Source organism: Accipiter gentilis, chromosome 26, assembly GCF_929443795.1.
Source record: "Accipiter gentilis chromosome 26, bAccGen1.1, whole genome shotgun sequence".
In the NCBI taxonomy this organism is placed as follows: Eukaryota; Metazoa; Chordata; class Aves; order Accipitriformes; family Accipitridae; genus Astur; species Astur gentilis.
The window spans coordinates 21,968,572-21,994,238 of record NC_064905.1 but is presented as its reverse complement, the minus strand read 5'-3'; the positions used below and the strand labels follow the sequence as shown (position 1 = coordinate 21,994,238).

General features: G+C 37.9%; 1 protein-coding gene across 2 annotated transcripts in view; it reads left to right on the top strand.

Annotated features, from left to right (window-relative positions):
• The window catches only part of NR3C1 (nuclear receptor subfamily 3 group C member 1), a 74,374-nt gene that overhangs the window by 30,827 nt on the left and 17,880 nt on the right, over positions 1–25,667 (top strand). For both annotated transcript variants that reach the window (XM_049830001.1, XM_049830002.1), the window contains exons 3-6: positions 12,879–13,042; positions 17,123–17,239; positions 22,056–22,334; positions 25,304–25,448. In XM_049830001.1, coding sequence (XP_049685958.1) covers positions 12,879–13,042; positions 17,123–17,239; positions 22,056–22,334; positions 25,304–25,448 — 705 coding nt within the window. The remainder of the gene's footprint in view (positions 1–12,878; positions 13,043–17,122; positions 17,240–22,055; positions 22,335–25,303; positions 25,449–25,667) is intronic.

The window sequence follows — 25,667 nt, the reverse complement described above, 5'->3', positions numbered from 1 at the left end:
TACAACTCTCTTACTGGAACAGACTTCGTAAACTAAATGGCAATGACTTAAAAACTTCTTGCAGATGTGAACGCAATATATACTGCATTAAGTAAATCTTGAACAATGAGCATAGTTAAAATTTTCTGTTTGAGATATCGTGACCTATTCTACTAGCAAATCTGAGTGACCAAATTGTTAGTGAAAGATACTGAAAGATAACGATAGGTAGTGATGGGTTGTAAAAGATTTGTAATGGCCATAAGGACCTTTGTAAGAGTGCATCTAGTTGTAATGAACACTGAAAATCAGGAAAAGAAAACATAGTATCCTGCCAGGAAAGTTTCTAGTACTTTTCTGAAAGAGTGTTGGAGTTCCACTGTTTAAAATTTGAAATAACTGCACAATATGCAGAGCAGTCCTTAAGACACACAAGATGCTCTCAGAGAGAAGAGGTGATGGGGAGATAGGTGTGTACAGACTCTAGGATTATCTGACTAGTCACCTTCGTGATAGTTATGTGAGAGAGGTAAACAGCCTGTTAATGAAGTTTACAGATGGAGTTTAAATTGGGAGGGGTTCCCAGTGCTGCTCAGGAAGAGAAAATATACAAAGAGGCAGAGATGAACAATGTGGCCAGGAAACCCTGTGAGGTTCAGCAAGGAAGGAATAGAGCTTCCTTCATCTGACAGGGAGGGGTAGAGGAAGAGGACAGAGGAAAGTTGGTAAAATAATATGAGAAATCCAGGAGAGAGAAAGAAGGCAAGACCTAAAAGTATCAGAGCGGGGGTGGGGAGGGAGCAGAAGACGACAAAAAGTGCTTGTAAAGTCCAGGAGTATGCAACAAGAGCGATGTGATGAAACATCTTGATAGTCTTGAGTATGCGACATGGATGCCAAGTGGAAATAAAAGCAGATAATAACCTACTCCATATGCATGGTATAGCAGAAATTGTATCTGTAATTGCTTAACAGTGTTGACAAAAGTAATTATAGCAGTCTACTAGATAATTCAAGAAAGGTGACATAAAAGTGCCATGAAAATTACATACAATATCTATACACATCTTACAGGTCTGTGGTACTACTTGTTGCTTGTCCTTATGAAAATATTACACAAGTTTAGATGGCTGATGTTGTGTCAATAAACAAACTCACTACATGGTCGTCTTCATGTTCATGTGTGGGGAGGAGTGGTTTCATATATATTCTTTGCATCAAATGTGTCAGCGGCCAGATGAAATGAAATGAAATTTTGTTCTTAAGAGTGTTAAAAGTGTAAGGCTTTGGAGAATACCTTTTAGACAGGTTTGCTTGGTTTTAGGCTATGTCGTGTACACACACAGGTCTGGATATGAAGGATAAAATGCAGCAAAACCTACATGTAAAACACAACAGAAAACCTTTTAGTAGCATTCAGAGTTGGAGGTCTTGGCCTTTCCCTTGGGGAACTTTGCAGCGTGCCATCGCAGCGTTTTGCACTTCAGCAACTTTCTGATTTTTAAGTCACCAAGAATTTTGCGTTTGCTCCTTATTTTTCCTGCAAGAATTACTGTTTTGTCTCTACTGTGGTAGAAAAGAATCTTTACCCTTTCAAGTGAAGTTACTGCTCATGACTAATTGGGGAACATAATCCACATGCATCGGGGGGAGTACCTTACACAATTATTTATACTAAGTTGGCACTGAACCTCAATTCTGGCCTTTAATACTGAAAAGAACATCTTGCAGTCATCCTGCTCTGTGACTAAGATCTCAAAATCATGAGAAGTATTTTTGTCTTCCAGCAAACTACCCAAGATATGATGTTTTTATTGCTTTTTGTTTGTTTTTCATGCTCTTGGAAGTTGTTATGAAAGCCAATTGCCTCCTTGCTAGATTATTGTAACAAAGCCCGGTCTCCCTTCACACTGCATTTCTCTTATTAAAGATAGCTCAAAGTTTTTCTCTGCTTGTTTCTTTAGCTGCTGATCAGTTTTCTGGAAAGAAGGGAATATAACATTGCATTTCTCTCACAGGGGATCAAAACCTACTGAAAACATACCTGCTATCTGAAATTGGAGTACAGTGAGGTGGAAGAAAATGAGTCAAGTAGACATGTTGAAAATAAGTGGAATCAACCTTCACTAAAAATTTCTGTTAAATGCAATGCATCTGTATAACAAGTTCATTTCTGATCACATACATGTGAAACACACCTATGTTTTAAAAACATAAACGGATAGTATTTATGAGCTTCTCTTACCCCGAATAGAAGTCTACCTTCAGTACTGAAACAGTAACTTTTGGGGTTTAAATTTTTTCATTTTCAGTTTTAGATTGAGTATTGGCTGAAGTGAATTAACATTATTAACATTGATGATCTAATATTTCAGGAGTGTATTACTGTTATATCTATCAAAAATACAGTACTCATTCACTGATTTATTTATTTTGGAGGGGAAAATGTTTGCTTCTCCTTCCCATCTTTATGTTAATGGGGAGAGGAGGATATCTCAGAACCTCTTCAGTAATTCTGAAGTTAATACTGTATGTTACAGATACTTGGTAATATAACAGAAATTTTTTATATTGTGAGGTAGGTTTTTGGGTTTTTTAGCTATCTCTGCTAAAAGTAGATGTCATTTAAGGAGAGTAGGTGTCTTGCTTAAGAATCTTGTTTAAACTCTGCTTTGGCCCCTTTCTTTTTGGTTCACTGGTGGTTTTTGAGCTTCTGGACTCCTGTTCAAAGTTTAAAGCACAATAACTAGTCAAATGTAAAATAATGTCAATTGAACCAACGTATGACTCAACAGTCAACTAAGTCATCCTGGATCCACATCAAATGGACTGAGGCCAAAACCTAAAATTGGCACACATCCCTGTCCCTCTTCTCCATATATTTCCACTGAAGCAGAGCCCAGAATGCAACACGTTGGTTAATACTCCATAATAAACTGCTCCGCACGTAAATGTATTATTTTCATTGACAAAAAAGTGTGAAAGCCTCTGCCAAGGGTAAAGACACATTGTGCAAGGCTTCATACAGACTGGCAAGAAGATGGAGGTTGTGCACTGAAGAATTTACCATCTTGACTTTCTTTTAGTGTCAGTTCCACTTTTAAACAGAGCTTCCTTGAAGGTCTGTGGAAGGAATTAAGGAAGAAACATTTCTTTTTGCTTCTCTTGCCCTGTTGCCATCTTTCGCTCCTCCTCTTCCTCCTCTTCCTCAGAGTTAAGGTTTTAGTTCTACTTTCTTATTTGTGTTTATTGATTTGTATTTCTTTTAATTGTTATTTTTTTTCAGCAAAGCAGAAAATAGTGCTAATAAAAGCACAAACTGGGTTGAATAAGTCTGTGTGTACACATTGATAAAAATCAGTGTCTGAATTACTGTTGAAGGGTTACACTGGCAGCAGAAGAGTCTTGATTTTTTTTTTTTTTTTTCAAAATAGCAGAAAGGAACTTTCTAATTACCGGTCTAAATTTATTTATAGCTTTATGACTCAATTTGACTATGCAAGTATTATCCTACAGCTTTTAAAATACTATTCTGTGACTATTGCAGTTTTAGTTTAATCTTTTACTGCATTTCTTACAGTACCATTAATATTTTTCCATGTACATTAGTCAGCTTTCCAGATGTCTCTTGCCTTCTTTCCTAGCAACATCATTTTGGCAGCCTGTGACTGCAGTCCTGTGATTGACACAAGCATTCATGTTAAGATGACCAGAGCAACGCATATAGCTCACGCTAAAGTCATTAATGGAACAAATCCTGTTTATATTTTGAGTTCGGTTCCTCTGGCACCACGTTAATAAGGGTGCTGTAATAAGGAGTAAAATACTTTTCCAATACATGCAGACTGTATAGGATAAGCCAAAATGCTGTGACTGATCTAAGCTCAGGGTCTGTTCTAATAACAACAGAGTATCTCTGTGCAAGAGTTGTGCTGTCTTGTTGAATTCGGTGTGCTAGCAAATGAAATTAGTATGTTAAAGGACCTATGTTAAACCAATAAATTTTTGGTGGATACACTGCCTCTTGGTTAGTTTGCAAGGTTCAGAAAACTAAGAAACTGCTTCCAAGAAAGTGTGGCACAGGTAAAACATACCTCTGTAGCTGCTGAGATCGGAAATAGTGTTTCCTGCATTCGGAGATTGAGTGGACTAGGAACAATTTCATGTATTGTGCTTAAAATGAATAAATAAATAAATAAAAAATTACAAATTAATTCTGATTTGATTTTTGAGCTTTCTTCTACTGAGCACATGAGTCTTGCAGCCTTCCTAATTAGTTCTCTTTTTGTAGAGACACCTGCTTGCACCTCAGTTTGTAAATCCAGAGTGCACATGTATGCATATAAAGCTGGATGTGTCGCCAAATATTGCCAAGATTGAGTTCTTGAAAATCAAGTTTTTGGATGATCCACAACCTGTCTGTAAATATAGGTAGATCAAAGGCATACTTTGTTACCCAGCAAAGCTTAAAGAACTAGGATGGCCCAGGATGATTTGGTTCCATATTTTTATGTAAAGTTCTTATTTAAGTATAAAGGTAATGGCTTCTGTCTTTTTTTTTTTTTTTTTTTTGCTGCCTCTTTATTTAAGGAAGCAAGGATATACAATGAAACTTAAACAAAAAACCCAAACAAAAATAACAAAACAAACCTTTAGAAAAACATGCATAAATTGATTCATCTAGAAATTAAGTCCTACCCTTGAAGGTAAGACTTTTTGGCTGCTTTACTGGAGCACTGTAATAAATGTAAAAGTTTAGAACATATAATTTAATTATCATATTCTGGTCATAAATACTTCAGGACTGTAGTACATTTGAAATCCCAAGAGCTCTAGCTAAGGTTGCAGCTGCAACATCAATTACCATTTATCCATTCCAAGAAAGCTTTGCCTGTGCCCTTGAAACCTTTACGTTCTGGAGAGTATCCAAAAGGGAAAAAAAAAAAGTCGCGTCGCTCACTTGCGTTAGTGTTTCTTTCTCACTCCTGTGCGAGCTCTAAAATGGTAGCGGACGCCATTTCGGAACGGGGAGAAGGGGTGTCTTTGGTGCCAGTGGCTCTGGGGCTGCCGGAGGCTCCTCTGAGCCTGCCTGGCGCTGGCGTGTTAATTAAAGAGAGCGCCGAGTCACCTGCGGTAGGACGCTTGTCCTCAGGTTTTGGAATAAATATCATGCAGACTTGGAGAGATGAAAGGGCCCGATGCCCACAGGGAACCTGCGCTATTTAATATGGTGGGTTTACTTCCCTTGTGCTACATCAGGAATCTCTCCAAATTATAATTCTGTTAACACGCTATTTGTATTTGCCTATGCTCTCAGGGTTTATTTTTGTTTAATAGAGTATAATTTATGAGAAATGAAACAACAGCGCTTCGAATGATAGTCCCTGCTGCCTCTGCCTAGCAGTAAAGCGACACAAGCTCCCTGTGAAGCCTGTTCTTAACAACACGTGTTTGTCACTGAACTCTACTAAACACTTGTAATTACTATATCTGCTTCTCCGGAGTGGCAGATCGTGTCAGCCAGCCCGTGGTGTTGGGGGGTGTGTGTGAGCAGTGTTCCCGTGCCGGGGGGTGTGCGTGTCCCTTCTCCAGCAGCCGCAGTCCGCTGCGATGCCCGTGCTGCCACCGCTCCTGCGAGCTGTCAGGAGAGCGCTCGGTGTGGAGGTGCAGGCTTGGGACGGTCATGGGAGAAGGCAGGAGCTCCTGTACATTCGAAGCTTGTCTGTACTGGGTTTTCTAGTTAAATGCTATTTTTTCATATACTTATGGAGAGCAGAGCTTAGGTTTGCAATTCAGGTTCTTCTTAAGACCTCTGGACTGTACAGGGATCAAAACCTCGCCAATGCCAAGGTTTGACTGGTTCTATACAAAAATACTTACGGGAAAGGTATTCATTCCAATTTATTTTGTTTGCCAATCATAAGTGTATTTTTATACATAAAATCTTTCATAACAGATATATGTAAAGCCTTTTCTTGGTGTGAACTGAAGTCACTTTTTTGTTCTGAACTCAGCCTGGATACTTTGGTCAATGTCCTTGTTATGATATACCCGAGTTGTTGGAAACATAAGCAAAAACATTTATGGTATTTGAGGTGACTTTATACACAACAATGAATCCTACAGTCTGCTTTAGCTGTATTAAAGGGACGGTAAAATGTATGTTGCTCTGCAGATGGAGAGGTTAATTATGAGACCTTGGTGCTTTAGGTATGTCTCATATTTTAAATATTTCTGTGAATTAGAATCCATAGTACTCCATTGTAAGTTAGAGATACAATTTATCCTCATGTAGAGACAATGTCAGGAGGAGGCACGATGGTTACCTGCCCATCTGATTGTAAAATAACTTGTTTCTCTGCCATGAGTTTCAGCATCCAGCAATGAAGCAAATTTGGCCACGGCCTTTCTGGGTGACTTATACCTAATGTTGGCATTATCTTGGTCTCGTTATAGGCATGTGTACAAAACCAGACCGTTAGTTCAAAATCTGGTTTATCAAGTAATGATATGGCATTTATCTGGGTACGTGATATAGGAAATGGTGTTAATCATCTTGGCTTTAAGAGGGGCTGTAAACCAGTAATACTGGTTGCTTTTATTCACAGGCTTTGGTTAAATACTGTAATCTGTAGTAGGTTTTCAGTTTACTGTGGCATCACTGGGGACATGCTTGTAATCAAGAACAGCTTTTTTACCAAAGCAGTTCAGTTCTATTTTAAGTACGAAACAGGAAAGAAAATTTTCATACAGAACCTAGCTATTCTTAAGTTATTTGGAGGGCTTGTTTGTTTGTTTGTTTTGTGGGTTTGTGGGTGTTTTGTACATTCAGGCAGTCAGCAGGAATGTTTGAGTCAGCACCCCAAGACACCTTTGACTTTGGGTAAATTGCCATGTGTTTAATGCCCACTGACAATAGTTGAGCTGTGTGCACCCTCGGCAGTGGCTGGACAAACCAGGGCTGTGTGTGTGTATCTGCATAGAGTTTGTAGGCAGCCTGGGAAGAAAACTTTGGTTCTTACCAGCTCGTACCAATTTTCAGTCTCTTTAAACTTCAGCGAGTACATTGCAAGAGACAAAAGAGACCGTTGTAACCAGTGGTTCAGGTTCTCAGCAAAATGTATTTTTAAATTATTTTCAATTGGCAAATATACTTTTATTTTAATACTGTCATGAAAAGTATAGTGTCAGTGATATTTTCAATTTTTTTCCTGCTTGAACTGAAAACTACTTTCCTGCCTAAGAGGGTATAAAAAATAATTAGTAGTTCCTCTATTTAATGAAGAAATAAGCAAGCAATTCAAAAAATGTAATCAGTTGGTGTATGCAGCTGAGTGTTTACATTGTTCACATGGCTAGAAGATAAGAATGAGGCCCACATGGCAATGACATTGAAAATCATTTCTTTACTATTAGTTTAGTGATACTGCTTAAGCAGATAAGTAACTCGTTTTTAAGAATGTGTTAGTTCAATACTAAGGTGACTTATGCTAGAGAACCAAGACTTACGGTGTGCAGTATTTTGTGGTCTATATCACACAGAGCAAATGCAACTCATATTTGTGAAGCAATAGGTTAAAGGTAGGAGCAAAATAAATAGTCTTTTTACCCTGCTTTAAACTTAAATAAAGTAAAATTTTGAGCTGTTTCTTCCCACCCTAGGCATATTGCATCCATTTCTTTCCTTGGAGTTAGCAGTTGGACATGAATAGCATTTTCCTAGAGGTTTTTAGGAGCCAGTTGCAAGTGTTATGGTTTTGTAATTTATAATAGCACCAGGGAATACCTTAGTTGTCCATATGTCTGAAAAAAATTTGTATTATGCATTTCCCCTGACCTTGTCTTCAGGGTAGATTTTTTTTAAAAAGGTGAAAATTGCTAAGGTGACAGCTGCTTCTTTGCCTAGCAGCCCCACAGATTTCCCGAGCTGCTCCTTCCCCTGTTCTGTAGCTTGCAGCCGTTTTCCTTAAATACAGTTAGTTTTTAAACTGTTAACCAAGTTCTCTTCTCATTGCATGTGTGTAACTTGGTATTGGTGCTGATTTAATTCACATTTTTTAAAAGAATTTACCCTTCAGCATAACTGTGCTAGGGCTGGGCATGGTTTCAGACAAAATGTGATCAAGGCTGATCATCCTAAGCTTTCATGCCTTGGTAAAGAGTTGCAAGTTGTAGACTGTAAATGACTAATACTTCTAGTTGCTGAAAGTATTTGTCTCCATTATCTTACTAGAGGATTTTTCTGTTTAAGAATGTAAAGTGACATGAAGGTTTTATATTTTTTAAATAATATTATAGTGTTAGTATGTTAGGCGAATGGGAGTGCGTGCATCCTGTGTTGTATCGGGGAGGTTTTATATTCTTCACAATAAAGATAGAAGAAAGAGGAAAAAGCAAATGTTTTCTTCAGTAATGAAAGACTACGCTGGAGGAGGGTTTCTTCAGAAGAGCGAATAACTTTCTCTGCCACATCTTTCTGCTCAAATGTTTATAGCTGATTACAGAGCTGTGAGTATCTGGCCACCCCTATCTGATATCCTGGCCGTAATAGCCTTGCCGGAGGAGCGTGGTGCTGGTGCGAGGAACTCACCCGGCCCCTGTGTGTCCCTCCACGGGAGGATGACGTGACCCACAGTGGACGGGGACCCCGAGAAAGGAAAATGCACACTGCCATAAACCTTACCACACCTGACTTTATTAAAGTTTGAACCTTGAGCTTGGTTTGAAAGTCTCTGATAAATGATTAACACAGAAATGGCTTTGGTTAAGCGACTTGGATTTCTACAGAGCTCGTTACTGTGGCTGCATCTTTTCTTTAAGTCTTTCCATTTTACTCCCATATGTTTCCTTGACTGGAAACAATAAATGTATCTATACAAACAAATAGAATTAGGTTATATATAAATAGTTTCTGAAAGTACACGGGAATGGAGCTCAGTACCTTTAAACAAATAACACCTTGCCTCCCAAAATAAAATTTAATTAAAGTTTTTACAAATTTGGAACCCTTAAAATTTGGAATTTTTTTCCTCTCTCATCTATGCTTCTTGACTTTTACTTAGATGAGATTCATAGTTTATTGGGGTTTTGTTGAGTTTAAAAACATTTCTGCAAATAACTGAAGGGTAACTTTTATTATTATATTATCTCAAACTGTAACGTCCCTCCCTTACCTCTTCCGTAGGAAGTGGCTGTTTGTCTTTTACTATGTATAACTTTATAGGTAAAAGATTTATATTAAACCTCAAGCCAGTTTGTTGTAGCTCTTGCAGGAGTGCTTATGCACTATAATCCCTCCTGTTCTCCATGTTTCAGGCAAGCAAAATTGTGTTTTACACAACCAGGGGACTGTCAGTGTCTGGCAGCTCTCTACACAGTTAGTAAATATTGGCCTTATCTGATGTAGCCAGGCTTGAAAAGATATGCCAGAAGCCCAGATTAGATTGCTGGCTACTGCTTTATTAATCAATGTAATAATTTATTTTTAGTTTTGTAAGTCATATCATCTGTTTTCTTTCTCATGTTACGTTTTCTATGGTACTGGTACAGAAAATGAGCCCTGTTTAAAAATTAAAGGTGACTGAAAAGTTTCGGTGGAATATGTTTGGCACACCAGAGTTTCTGGCAGTTGATGAATGTTTCCTTAAAAATGCTTTTGTTGGAAATTTGTAAGGTATAAAGAGTTTAATTTTTGTATCTAACTTAGCTGTCTTCAAAACTATGCATAGAAAGATGTTTCTATCTTTTTCTAGTTTTAGTCATTTTAATGAAATTAAGCTCTCCAATTATATATTCCTTATTTAAAATCACAGGCTCCTAGCCTGTATTTCAGTGTTTAAACTGAGATCTTTAATGTAAGAAAAGGAGCTGGCGGGCCTAAAACTTTAGAGAAAATAAGGCAACTTACAGTAACTTTTGACTGGCCAGTGATTACTGTTTTTAATAGCGGGGGTTGGTTTGTTCTTAAGATAAGTGTTGGTTTTGGTTTTTGTTGTTGTTGGGGGTTTTTTGCATGTGACATGGCAAGTGGACAAACAATTTAATTCCTTTTTCCAAATGGATCAGTGAGCTGGGGAAAGCAAACAAACAAAAAAACCCCACCACAACAAAACCAAACAACAGAAGAAAATAATATATGTATTGTATGAAAGGAATCAAAGCTTTGTAGTTAAAATTATTTGTCTAATTAGACAGGAAAGCTGTGATGGAGTGAAGAACCAGGTATGGGTTCTCAAGCCTGAGGTTGCCCTCTCATCTCTGGATTCCTTCTGAAATCTTAGTGGAGCAGCAGACCTGCCCCAGCGCAAAGATGTGCATGCTGAGTGAAGCTGAGATCTGCTGGGAAAGGCAGGAGCGCCTAAACTGTGTTCCATGTTGAAATGTGCTCTGGTTCCAGTCGTGTGGCAGGGAAGGGTCTTTTCAACCAGAGGAGCTGGGCGTCACTCAGCTCGTAGCAGAGCTCCGTTGACTTGAGGTTGTGGCATGCCTTTCCTCAAAGTATGTGCCAGACCTCAAGCTGTGTGTTAAGAAGGCAGGATTTCTGGAAAGGCTGTTTTGTATTAACCAAATACCACCACACACAGCTTTGTGATAAGAGGCAGAAGTAGATTTGAATCCTAAGCTTCCTTAACCTTGAGGTTTCTTTTCCTGCAAACCCATAGCCATTAGCTTCTATCAGCAGATTTCTTCATCAGAGGCGATGGGGCCATGCAAATGGCTGCTTCTGTCATTACAGTATTCATTCCTAGAGCGTCTCTGCACTGAGGAAGGCAGACGTGCTTTGTAGAAACTAGGATGAGCGTGTACTTAAAGGTGCGTGTCTGTAAGGACATCAAATAAATGTAACTGGGTTGAATTACATTCTGCCATTACTTGGATGTTGAGTTCTGGATTGTGCAACCTTAGTATTTTATTACAGCTTTCTGCTCTTTAAAAGAGGACGAATTAATTAGGAAACATAGAAAAGCCATCATATGGATCATAAACAGGATTACAATCTATCGGTGACTGCCACTTTAGTTGACAGACGAGCTAATGATGGTTGTCAGCCTCTTTGTAGAGTAATAGAGTAGACGTGTTGCAGCATTTCACAAATATTTTCTGAACGCAAAGAAGTGATGTGCTGGATTTGAGTTCTTTTCCAAGTTCTGGAAAGCATTCTTTCCTGGATGGGCTTTCTTCTTCCCTTTTTCCTCAAAGTTGACTCATTCTACTTCATTCCCATTGCCAGCTTTTCTTACTGAAACCTTCACCCTTGTTCTGGTCTTATTCTTCTCTCCTTTTTCCCACAGCTATCACAGCATGTTTGAGCTGTTGCTATGATCTTGTCTGTTTCTCACTCTTCTGCTCAGCCCTCTCTGCTCTAGCTTAGATACAACTCACCTTCTCCCCTAGCTCATAACAGACCGGTTTTTTAGCGGGGATCTACATGTACCTTACATCTTTGCATGTCTGTACTGTCTCATTTTTTTTCCCCTAACACAAGTAATTCTCACTTTTCTCTGGCCCCTGGTTCCATAGTGGAAGCGTGGACTTCATTGACACATTTATTCTGGTTTGACTTTATCCCTCTGTATTCGAGTGGTGGGATTCCCACTCCTTGTCTGCTTTTATTATCAAATTCTCTCTTGATAAGAGCAAACACAACAGCAAAAGTCCTTTGAATCGCTGGACAGGCCATTTCTCAATTGCTCTCTGGGAATGGGACATATGGAGGGGACCTGTTCAGAATTAAAGCCTCCCAGGTGTTGGAGTGTTTTAATTTGGGCTGGAATTTTAAGGTTTTTTGTGAATGAGAACTATGTGTTGTTGTTTTTCAAATGTGTGACCAAATGTGGTCAGACTTTTCTTGAGGAGAGGAAAAGGAATTTTCCATGCAAAAGCCAGCCCACATACGAATGTTGAGCCCACACCAGGGAACGTGGAGGTTCTGGAGAGTTTCCGAGTAAAGGCACCAAAGTCTTTAAGAAAGTGTTATTTTCTAGCTTCATCTGGAAAGTGGCTGGAAGCCTGTTGGACAAAATTTTCTGTGAAAATCACTTTAAGTTAACCATATAGTATAGAAATGGCATTTTAAAAGTTTAAAATTTTGTGAAAATAAACTCAACAAAATGGGCCTTATAACAGGAGGTGTCGAGGCAGCCTTTAACAGGTAATGCATGAGGTTTTGGGCTATATTGTTTACACATGCTGAGTAAGATTAGCCTCTGAACTTTCGCACAACCACTGTTGGTTCAGCCCTTATGATTAGAAGCAGCTCGAAGGTGATTACAATAGATTGTCTATTGTTCTAACAATGATTTTTTTGTTGTTGTTAACTAACTAACCCTTCATTTGTAGCTGGCCTCTATGTTTATAGAGGAAAACCAGGTCCTGAAGTTAGGAATATATATTCTTTTTCTAAAATGCTGGGGTGAAATGATCATTTATTGCTGTGAATATATATCAATAGATGGCTTAATTTGCACAGCTTCTTGCATAATAGTATCCCAGTTGACAACTCTGTGATGAGACTGGAAATGAAGCTCTTATAGGACTCAGTGCAGACTGCAGGGAATGTGACAGTAATGAAAACAATATGGAATAAGAGCGTGTTTGAAGAGTCAAATTTTAAAAGCTAGGATAATTGTGCAAGAAACTTGGCTTCAGAAATGCGTAAGGGAAGTAATCTTGACCTAGTCAAATAGGCTGTGAAAAATCCATACAGAATTACTTACGTTTTACAAAAGTCATTGTTTAACTGTTTCAGAGTCTAGTGAACTTTGTATGCAGAACTGTAATATTTAAGGATAAGAGCAATCATTTCTTGCAGTTACTGATATTATGTTTGCCCATATCCCACAGATCTTAACTAAAAGTATTTTTATGCCCTTTTTTTTTGTTTGTTTGTTTTTTTGTAGCCCTGGAATGAGATCAGATGTAAGCTCTTCTCCATCCACAACCTCAGCAACTACGGGACCACCTCCCAAGCTTTGTCTTGTTTGCTCTGATGAGGCCTCTGGGTGTCATTATGGTGTTCTTACTTGTGGCAGCTGCAAAGTGTTCTTCAAAAGAGCTGTGGAAGGTAAGACATGTTTTGATGAATTTGCTGTTTAAAAATGTAAAATCCACGTACGTATCATCTACATTCAAAAGCAGTCTAATCGTAATAGAATCCATGTTTTTGCTAGAATCCTACTGGAAAATCCCATCCATTATATGACTGATCTTTTCATAGTAAATAACATTGATAATGGTGTATTATCTGAAGCATAGATTCCATTTACATTTATAAAATGCTCCCATTCACTCACAGTGTAAAAGGATGTATTGTTGTCTTGGGTTTTTGTTTCTTTTTGTTTTCTTTCACTGTTGTTTTTGTTTATTTGTCCTATTTACATACAGATATTTATGTGCATTAGTTTTGTAAAGTTTGTGATTTTTTAAGTTCAGTGTTAGCTGCTTTGTGTGTAAAACTGTACGTGAAACTTGATAAAACTGTTGTATGTGAGGTTATGATAGTATTACAATTTTTCCTATAAGCAATATTGGTTAAATTACATATGTGTCCATGTGTATTATTTGCAGGGGTAAATAGGTAACAGAAATATGTGTGCGGTTTTGGATCACCGAGATTTCTCTCTAATCACAGGAAGAAAATAATTCTGGAAAACAGATGATGGAAAACTAAATGTGAATCTGTAGTGCATATGGCAGAATAAGTAATCTGTGATTTTGGGGCTGCATAAGTAGCCATTTTGTAAATAACTAGGTTGTACCTCAATATCTGGCTCTTTGCTGCAGTCTCAGAGAGATGCAGAAAAGTTAGAGTATATTCTCAGCGTCTCTGAGAGGATAGCGATTCCTCTATTCTGAAATTATGTCATTCTTAGTTACAACCTTACAGGGTTTCCTGTCTCGTGCCTTCTTAATGCAGCTGTTTACTGAGTTTTTTGAAGTGAATCAGACTATCATTTTTTGCTAACTTTTTGCAAGTTGGGTTTCACTGGAGAAGAGGGAAGGCTGTTCTGACGAAGACAATTCAGTCCTTCAGAAGAAGCACTTTCTCCCAATTCCCAGCTCACTGGATGCAATAGAGAGCTCCGTGGAAATGCAGAGCCTCTTGGAGCAATCGGAAAAGTCAAGGTCATATCACAGTTTTTGTAGTCACAAGGGGAAAGGTTGTCAGTTCTGTGGGAAGCTGAGGCTGTTTCTGAAGTATAACAAGACAATAAGAGCTCAAGTGCAAAGCACTGAGCTGCTTGGGCTCTCCGTGACTCCCAACTAGTCGTGTCGGGAGTCTCCCATTTAGAGCCAGGCTCTTTATTTGAAGCAAATAATCATCTATACCTTTGATTAAAATAAGGTCACTGGGTATGCCTCAGAAGAAGTATTACATGGCAGCTGGATATATGTCATAGCAATGGTTTTACCTGTCCTCAAGCTTAAAACAAATCACAAAAGTATTGATACATGAAGAAGTCAACCCAGTAATTCCTTTTGATCAGTGATGTGACTTGCCGCATCTTATATCAACTGTATTAATGTTAAAAATGTAAGCAGGCTTGTAGCTGAAAAGTTGCAACAGATTCCTCAAGGCTTACCTCCACTTTCATTTTTTATTGTTCCACAGATTATCCCAACCTTAATCTTTCCGATTAGATATCGTGGATGTTTTCAGGAGCTCTTCCAGGATCTGTTAGTTCTAGTATTCACTTTAAGGAACAAATAATTTGCTTTTGTCTCTTACAGGCATTTTTCTTATTAGGAACATATGTAAAAAGAATTTGTTTCTGCAATATCCTTTTTATTAATAGCTGCCAGGCACCTGTTAGTATACAGATCAAGCTGAGTCTGCACACTGGTTATCTAGCCTTTACCCTGAAACCCTTTTTTGTACCTTTGTCTACACATACGTGTACTGTGATAGAAATAGTCTCAGAATCTGGAAGTATCTAGAAAATCAATATAAAATCTATTTCTGTCAGCAAAGAGTAGAATGAGAGAAGAAGGCGGCTGAAGGTGGGACAGCAACTGTGTATTTGTACGCAGTTCTTCACGTAAACAGGCCTTTGTTCGGGAACCCAGGGTGGCCAGAGCCATCTTGTTCTAGTTCTTATTTTTGTGGTGTGTCAGAGCCCTCCTGATCCAGTTTCTCTGGTCCCAGAACCAACCCCGTTCACCTCCCAGCGTGTTACCCCCACCCTGCTGCCACCCCAGACCTTCACCATGTCTCCCCAACCTCTGCTTCCTTGCCTTGCTTCAGCTCCTCACACCTCCCCTCTGCTTCAGATTCCCCCAACACCTCTGCCTCCTGCTGTGCTCCAGCTTGTCCTTGTTCTTTGGCATTTTTAATTCCATCTCCCCAAACCCTTCTTCTGTAATTTCTGACCTTTTTACACCCTGGTGTGCTCAAACGAGCAAAGACTCATTCAGTCTCGTAGTGCTTCAGAGTCCCAGGTGCTAACTTGTGCTGTGCGTGCTGGAACATTGAAGAGTGTCTGGCTTCTCTGTAAAATGCCCCTGTCTGCCATAAATCCCCTTGGAATCATCTCCATTTGCTCACTACCAGTTTATACCAGTGTATTGTTTGTAAAGTATCTTTGATTTTTGAGCAGCAAAGATAACTGAAATGCATTCCTCTGTGCAACTGGCATGTCCTCTGGGCAGCAGTCAGACATGAAGCAGAAGGTGGCATCACCTTCCCTTCATTTTTCCACAAAATGTTCATGTGACAAGAAGGCTTTAATATAATGTAACACAAAGAAATAGTGCAGCTTTCACCTAAAAAGGCAAGAATAGGTAAGTAGTGAATCCACGAACCCAAACAGTACCTTCACGGAGATGAGCTCTTTGTTAGGAAAAAAAAATGGAACAGCTCAGGAAAATCTACACTTGAAGCATCTGCATTGACTATGTGAAACCATGGTCTCATTGAACATCTTTGTGAGACATGAAATTGTAGTCTCTGTTCTGCTACAATGATGGCAGATACTCATCAGTTTATATTTCATCTGTGCATGCATGTGTATTTGTTCTATACATATTAGTATGCTAAAGGCAAACAGAATTGTGAATCATGCATCTATTTTCTAAGTTACCTTAAACACAAAGATTATACAAGGGTCAGTAAGGCTTCCTCTTCTTCACATGAAAAAGGTAGGGGTGTTCATTCAGAAAAATGTTCAGGGCTTCCTTGGAATATCAACTTGAAACACTTCACTGGAGAAGTTCAAATAAAGCTGTAGTAGTGGACTCCACATACCCATAATTTTCACAGCTGACTTGAAACAAATTCCTTAACCTTCCTATTTTTCTGTGAGAAGACTCTTAAGACTCCATTGTTAATAACTCAGTATTTGGAAAATATGTTTGTTCTTGCAATATTATGCTATCAGGAATTTGAAATATAGTGTAAAAGCCTAGGTTGCAGCTTTCTGCCCTCTAAAGAAATATGTCTCTTGATCCCTGTCTGGGAGAAGGATGTATCTTTTAGTAATACCTTTCTCTAAATAAGTTATATTGAGACATTTATTCATATAATTCAAATAATTAAGGATACTACTCTTCTGTTGCCCTGCTCTTAAGAGCTAATACAGTTATTTTCATTTATGTAGTTCAAGTTACTTTCTAGGGTCCGTACTGCTCTGAATCTGTGAATCTGTAAAAATGTCAGAAAAACTTGGTTTGTCCAGTTCAGACTCCAAGTTAAAACAAGGAGGAGGTTTCATGACTTTCAAAATGATGAAAGCTGTGTCTATGTATCTGTAGAAATGTTTACATGTATACTTTCAAAATGTGTTTATGAACATTACTTACATCTCTTGTGAAACTCTTTAGGGAAATCAGAAACACGCTATAATAGACAGCTTTGAGAACTGCAAGAGAAAAATAGTTTTTAAAATAGAATTTGTCTGATGTTAAATAGAAAATAGGACTTCTACTTAAATTTATTGGCTTTGGTGTCTAAATATGAGAAATCTGTTTGGTGTATAGATATATGAAATCATATGGATACTGATCATATTTTTGCAAGAAATGAAGTACAGTAAGTAAAGGTATTCTATAGTCCCCAGATCCTTAAGGTTACTGAAAGAATGAATAACTTCATCTACTACTCTAATTGTAGAGCTTATGGTTATTTTGTTTGTCTTTGTGAATACAGGGCAGCACAACTATCTGTGCGCTGGGAGAAACGATTGCATTATTGACAAAATTCGGAGGAAAAACTGTCCAGCATGCCGCTACCGGAAATGTCTTCAAGCTGGCATGAACCTCGAAGGTAACTTAAAATGTTCAAATCCCTTTTTCAATTTTGAGCCCTAGACAATAAAGGTTCATGCTTCTGAAGCTAAAACAGTTATTTGAGCATCACTTTAATATGTTAAAAGTAAGTACTGCATTTTAGGGTGTGTATGAGCATTGTAATGAAAATCAAGATTTTTCTGTTACACTTCCCTAACCATACTCAATTGCGCTCTCTCTCAGTATGTTCAGTAGAAGTGAGTCATACACACAGAACAGGGCTATTTTTATTTTTTTTTATTCCTGTCAGCACATACATCTTGTTGCTTTTCCCCTGAATCTGAGACAGCAGAACTCTAGAACTCCTGTAGGGAAGTGTGATGCCTGTCCATCCTTACTCAGGAGAGTGACCTGACACTGAAACTGCAGATGAGAGGGAAAGCCCAGAGACACAGATCTAAAGTTGGAGTAGAGCTTATATCTTCAAGCTGAACAAAAGGAAATTATTTTTGTTCATGCTGTGGATTCTTCTTAAACGTCTGTCAGAACCTCTCTAGAAAAGACAGGTTAAATAAATAAATATAAATGTACCAGTACATATTTGTTCTCTGCTAACTCCTGTATGGCTTATGAGAAACTGAAAACCATATCGACTAGAGATTTAGCAGCAGTTATAAAATGGCATAAAACATTTTTATTAGTGTCAGCTACATTTCGTGCTTGATGTTTTTTCCTTGAGCTGTAGAGATTAATACAGTATTTACTAGCATAGTTATCATGGTGATATTTGTATAATCAAAACTGTCAGATAAAATAAAAATGTCAAAAATGCATTTGTCAGATACAAATATGAACAGTTTCATTTCAGTCAGTGATAGTATCCTTTGGTAAAATGTAAGTGGTGAATTATGTTAAAGAGGTAGAAGTGATAGTATCCTTTGGTAAAATGTAAGTGGTGAATTATGTTAAAGGGGTAGATGATACGCATATTGGAGTCCCTGTTAGCACATCGTTTCTTCCTCTTCTGCTTCCAACCTCTATCAGGAGGACGAATCACTAGTTTTTCTGCCCTGCAGGTGGCTTGACATGCCCCTTCCTTCAGAGCAAAGGGAAAAAAACCAACAGTCTGAAATGCTTCCCCTCCCATGACATGCTTGCAAGTACATCCCATACTTCATGGTAGAGATTTGCAGGGAAGAGAGGAGGTTGCTGGTCAGTTTGTTGAGGTGCTACTGTGATCTGTGTGCAGGGTGTGAGGTTACATCCCTTAATAGCCAAAATCTACAATAGTGGGTTCTAAAATAAATCTTTAAAGTACATGAGGTTGTCAGTGAGTGTCTCCCTGGAGCTAGATTTAGCTTTTAGACACTCCCAGTGGGCTGAACCTTGCAACTTCAGAGATACCAGCAGGGTAGTCCACTTGCCTACTCTTGCTGTCTGATGGTGGAAAGATGCAATGCCCTGCTGGGGCTGGTGTGGTCAGTACCAAGTAGAGGTAACAGCAAAGCCTAAAGAAAATTTAGAATAATGCACAACCCCACAATTTTCACTTTCAGGTAGGAAAAAATACATTTTGTTTTAAGACTTTTTTTCTACTTTTTTCTCTCCATAGTTGTGTTCAAAATATATATATTCATATATCTAACTATATGAATAAAGCACCTTACTGTGTATATTACTCTTTAATAGTAAGCCTTTCTGCATCAATTTATGTGAACTCTTTTTAAAGTAGACACCAATATAGCTATCTCAGGCTCTAGGACATGTTATTTGAGTTGCCTTTCTGCACCAAAGAAAATTAAAATTGAATGACATCTGATACTTGCCACTTTTCTGCATGTAGTTTGGAGCCCTTCCAACTATAGTTTGTTTGCCTGAATTTTGGCACAGAGAATCCTAGAGAATAGTGACTTTCTGGAGGATGGATATTGTTATATAAGTTGTTGGAAAAAGGAAGGGGGGCAGGCTTTTATGACTGAGAGGGAAAAGAGATCTAGAAACTCAGCAATGCAAAAATGGAAGAACCTAAGGTAGTGTGAAGCAGCGAAAAAACAACCATGAAAACAGCAATTTATTGGACAGATCTGAACAGATGGTGAATTGGTCATACAGAAGAACTCATGGAAAAGAAAACTGGAAGGCAGCATAAGCTGCAGAAGAGACTAAAAAGGAGTTCCTTTTATCTTGGCTATTTTAGGGTCACAGTTCAGGAATTACTGTTGTTTAAAAGATAATTAAATTTGCATACTTTTTAGACAGCAATTTCTTTTTGAAAAGTCATCAGGTGTATCCTCAGCGTGTAAATAATGGTTATGAGCAAACCAGTTAATGAATAGCAAGAGATCAAAATAACCTAGCTTGTCAGTCTGAAGGGCCCTTTCACTTAGCCTTACTTGCTGGTAGATTTCTTCCATGAATCTGTCCAGTTGTGTTCTGAATATCTCTAGGTTCTACTACCAGCAGTGAATTTCACTGTTAAGTATTGGGTAGAAGACTAACTTATTTATAAATAAATAAATAGAATTTACCATGCAGTATTTTAATTCTTACTGGCTTTTCTGCTTAGAAAAAAGTGGCTCCTTGTACAGTAGAAACATGTTACTTGATAATCTTCTATTATAGTCTGGTTTATCATCAGTCATACCTTTGTCCCTACTTACCACCCTTTTCTGGAACTTCTTGTTTCTATTACATGGGGGTTTTGCATGTAGGGGACTGGAGAAACATAAAACTATCAAGCTGCAGGTACCAGAGATTTATTCAGTAGAATAATGATATTTTGTACTGTAGCCTTTATTTCTTTGAATTTTCATTTCCGCTTTCATCGTTAATTGACCCAGGGCATTACTTGGCACCCTTTCTGATGTGTTTGAAAAAAAGATATATTGTTGGGTTTTATGCTTGTAAAAAGTAATCTCATAATTTTTTTGGCCTTTCCGACTGCATTTTATAGTTTTCTGTCATCTTCATTTTGAATTTATTTCGATTTTTTGAAGGATCTCTTCCACTTTCTAATATTCATTGCCCTTCTCTGTAAGTGCAGTGGTTTTTGTCATTGTAAATCCCATTTTAGAAGTGAAGTGCATGGTCTCCATGTCTATCTGGCAGTACTTGGCCTTCAGCATGGTGGTGGGAACATTTCATCACCTCCCAGGATGGTGAACTGCCTGTGTGGTTCAGGTGCACAGGCCATCTGCCCAACGGGCAGGAAATGTGTGCAATAAAATAGGAAGCCTGTACAACCTTGTTGGATGCCAGACTGCAGGGGGTTGGGGTTTGGGGGAGTTGTTTGTTTTTAACAGAAACTCTTGGATGCTTTTATTTCCATGCCGAGTTTATCTGCATGGTTTATCTTCTGTAATTTGCGCTAAGGAGCTGGTTTTAAATTTGTGGTATTTTTATATTTGAAAATAAATTGCAAAGAAATACATTATCTCAGCATTCTTTTTTTGTGAGTTACAACTATATATCGAAGTCAGGTCTGGTAGCATAGCCTAATAAAAATTCTTGCATAATACTTTGTCTTATCAGATATATTTCCTTTGATTATAATTTTACCAGACTTTCTGGGCTGGAAATACTCCATACCAGGTGTCTGCATTAAGCTGAAGGCATGTGCATGTAAATTTAAGTCAAAGCAGTTAGTTTGCTTTTGAGAACAAGGATAACGGGGCAAAAAATGCCAGAATGTTGAACGGATTTGGAGCAGCCATTTCAAAATTTAGATGAGAATAGCAAGAAGCTTTTTGCTCCAAGGAAGTAACTGTTGCTATTCCCCCATGACAGTCTTGGCAAATGTGGCCAGTGTAAAAGCCTCTGGGAAACTGCAATTTATACAAGGTCCGTAGAGAATTTCTTATCTTTAGCAGTTAGTTTCTGAAGTCTCTGTCCTAGCCAGTGGGAGAAAAGGGGTCAGGAGGGGGGGTTTATATGTTGTTAAGCTACAAAGTTGGTGCATTTCTGATGATGAGACATTCTGAATAGGTCAGTAGAAACTTTGACTGTGAAACCACATTACATGATGCTTTTATGTGCTACGGATTTATCTCGGAAGTTCCAGAACAGAAATCAATTAATTAATTGAGACGCGGGAAAAGAACTGGGTTTCATTTTGGTCTCCGTTAAATAGTGTGTTGAGTGTAGCAGACTGCATCCAGGAGAGCTGAAAGCCAAGTAGGAGACTCCATTACTGACAATATGCTAATAAAATTGTTGCTCCAACTTTTTGAGTTAACATCTCTGTGTGATGTTTTATTTGTTTGGCAAATGAGTTTTATGGTTTAATTATGCAGCAATGATTTATATGCAAGAGAGTTGGCAAGTGAAAAATCTCCTTCGGCCCAGCATTTTCAAAAAAAATGTTTTCCCTGGCTTGAGAGATTGAGTAACTTCTTACCCATTAGATGTATTTTTTTTTTTCCCTGTCTTCTGCATGTTTTCCCTACTTGATATTTTAAGGAACTTAATAAGTGCGCAGTCCTGCAAATATTTCCAGACAGGTGTCATGCTGTCACATGAAGTTTCACTGAAATTTTTCATGTAATAGAAATTGTAGGATCATGCCTTGTATTGTAGGATAAGCCTTGTAATGTACCTGCAGACTTTATTTAACATTTTGAAACATTAACATAAATGTGACTTTCATTAAAACAGAAAATTAAGTTTATTTTCATGGGGAGTTTAATTAGAATTAATGTGAAATTACTTATAGTTCTGTGAAAAAATGCTTTAAAAGTTTCAATTGCCTGATCTACAACTGCAGGAAAATGAAAGCAGCATTTCCTCTATTAGGTTTTTATTGCTGTGTGGTCACTTTCCATTATCTAACCTGTGCCTTACCAAAACTTTCCTAGCTCGAAAAACAAAGAAGAAGATAAAAGGAATTCAGCAAACTAACGTAACAGGAACGCGGGAAGTTTCTGAAACGCCTGGAAACAAGAGCATCGTTCCTGCGTCCCTGCCGCAGCTGACCCCGACCCTGGTTTCTCTGCTGGAAGTGATTGAGCCGGAGGTGCTGTACTCGGGCTACGACAGCACGCTGCCTGACTCCAGCTGGCGGATACTGTCAACTCTCAACATGCTGGGAGGACGGCAAGTAGTAGCTGCAGTAAAGTGGGCAAAGGCAATACCAGGTAATATGCAAATACATTCGTTACAAAGTGCAGTCTTTTTATTGTACTTGAAGTCTGTCTTCATATTTGGTGTCCTTTGAAGCCTTCACAGATGACGTTTTAGTAGTATCTGAGCTAATTCGTGTCTCAAATTCGTTTGGAGTGGAGAAGCAGAAAAAAATGCAGATGCAAAAATTTATTTACTGTAGTTACAAATTAGGTCATTTTACTTGAACCCTTTGACCACTGAGTGTTAACATTTATATTCAAATGGAGATGTGTTTTTAAGAGTAATATAGAGAACTATTTTTATTAGCTCTAGGTGCACCTCTTAGATAATTGTTTCTTGAATATTTTTGGCAATGAGGTTCTCTTGACTTTTAATAGACTGGTGCTGCTGTACTGGCTTGTCTGGGTCTGCATTCATGGATGGTTCTTTTTTTAGTACCCCTCACCATATCTGTAGTTTCTTCTTGACTGGCCATAGGCATTTCAGTGTCCAGTCCCATAGTGGAAGTCAAGAAGTTCATTTTCTCTCAAGCACTGTAGCTACGCGCTTAAACTGCCTGTCACCTGGGGAATGTGGAAGGTTTGTTGCTATTTTGGCTCCCACCTGAAGACACAGCTAGCAGTTGCCTTATAGAAGTGGTGTCAAATCAGCCTTGGACATAATGCATCCTGTAGTATGCCATTGGGAAAGGCCAGGGCTGAAAGTAAAGCTGAAGATCTTTTTATTCCTGACAGAACAAAGGCTAGTGTTTTTCTCCCTTTCACTTCTTCTCAATACCATTAACTACCTGATTTCAAAAACCCTAGCAAAAACACCTCCATAATGCATATGATGCCCAAGAATAACATCACGTAACAGGGCTGCAAAAAAGAAAAAAAAAAAGTCTGATAATTAAATTTATGAGTCATAATGGTGTCTCCTGAGACGGGAAATAAATTAATAGTAGGAAAGAAAGGCTAGTAAACTCAAATATGTATGTTAAGCAGAGATGTGAATAGATTTGTATGTCTGTCAGGGCTTTTCTGCAATGGGGAATTACACTGAATTAGCTAAGGTCTATATTAGGAAAACTTCACGTGCATCTGCTTTCTTCTGGGATAAGTCTTTAGGAGACCATCTGGTATTTGCAAATACAAATTTAGATACCATTTTTATAAAGCAGTTCTGTGTTCATAATCTCTTCTGAACAGTTTCCCTAATTAGACAAACCCTGCAGGTTAGACTGTAGCTCTTAATGAAAATGCCAATCTTCTCTTTAATAATTCTATTAATAGGAACTATTCTTATCATTTTTTATCTTCTTTTTTTTGGTTGCTAACATGGTTCTTCATGAGTATTTAATTTGTATATACTTGTACACCATCAGACATACTAACAGTAAGCCAGCATTGGTTGCCAAACCCTTTAGTTGGGATTTCAAAACAACCTTTTCCTGAGGAGGGTTTGAGCAAAGATTTCAAGATTGAATCCAGTAAGTTTGAAATAACTTTGAAACACTTTGCTTGTATTTTAGGGGTAGTAAATAGTAGTTACTGGTGTCTCCAAAGCCAGAAGCTTTTTTTGAAGCGATTAGACTTATCAAGTTTTGTTATATATCAATCTACTGAATGCTATCTATTTACACATCATCGGGAAGCAGCACTGTTACGAGCTCTTTAGATGTCAGATACTTAATGAAATTAAATAAAATCAACTTGAATTCAGACTTTAGTAATTATTCAATATGGTACAGTATTTTCTTGTTAAATGTAGAGCTAGTGTTGCAAATTAAAAGCTGCCTACATTTTAAGACTGTTTAAGAGACCAATTTTCAGATTTTATGCATTTCCTCATTGTTTAATTGGCTCTGTCCATGCTACATGTTCTTGTGAGATTAGAAGCAGTTAATGATGGTAACTAATGCAATCATATTTTGTAAGTTCAGGCTACAATTGTTGTTGAGTAAGAACAAAATTTGACATTAAACCATTTATTGTCTAGGGGACTGCTCTCACAAACAGTAAAATATACTGTTATTTTTGGAAGATAGCCTGCAAAATTATAGTTTACATTAAATACAATTGTTGTCTTTTGTAATCTATCTAACTGACCATCAGTTCCAGATAAGCACATACGTATACTCTGATTTTTATATATTTTTATTTTAAATGTTACATCCCCTTTTACTACATATAGTACCTACCATGAATTATCCATCTGGTACTCTGTCCGTCCAGAACATAACTACCATCATGGCTGTCAGGGTCCAGAGCTTTCAGTGTGCATGCAGTTTTGTAGATGGGGTGCTGAGAATTTATTTTTGAATGTATATAGGTTAAGTGTGAATATAATGTATAATGCAAAGTTCAAGAGTTACTTTTTATGTTGCTCTCTTTTGACTATTTTTCTGTGTTATATATGTTTTGTATGGTTGACATTTACACATTCAGACCAGCTCAGGATTGAGTTATACTGGAGCTTTCTATTCAAACCTTTCAAGTCTCGTATGTAGTCATATTGTCCAGAAGAAATAACTGGAGTCCTGTGGTTACGAACACTTCATTTCTACCTATGCAAAATTTTGAATAGGCAAAGGATTCCTTAGTGGTATGCTAAGTATTTGAATGTAACTTTAGTAGCTGGAAAATGTCACTGAAATTTTGCACCCCTTTTAAAGTGCATTTTTGTCGTCCAGCAAGAACATTCTCATAAGAAACCTCTTGCTGTTCTAATTTCTTTTTTTCTTCTGCCAAAAATCTAATCTAAAATACTTGACTGAATCGATCAGATGATTGTAATATGGCAAGGAATTCTGTTGTTATTTCAGGTACAGTGATCGCAGTTACAGAAATTTTTATGAAATACACTTTTAAAAGTGGTAATCTACATTGGTAATACAAAAGTTGTACTGGTGGTAACCATGGTCCTTTTCCAAGTTATGGGAGGTTTTTTCTTATTTTTTGCAACTGGTACTGTCACACCTCAATTTTTATTTTTCCAGGTTTCCGAAATTTACATCTGGATGACCAAATGACCCTTCTGCAGTACTCATGGATGTTCCTAATGGCTTTTGCTTTAGGATGGAGATCATATAAACAATCAAATGGAAATCTCCTGTGCTTTGCACCAGATCTGATTATTAACGAGTAAGTAAGACATGAGTCACTTTCCAGGTTTCTTGGGGTGATACAAGACTCCGCACAGTATTTCTGGGTTTTGCACTTGAGAGGTGAATCACTAGGTAGCAAATTCTTGCAGAGATCACAAGTCAGTCTGTCATTTGCAAATTGTTTTTCTTTTAGCAGATTGCTTAGCGTTTTTAAGCAAGTCAAATGAAAGAAAGGTATTTTAGATATTAAGGATGT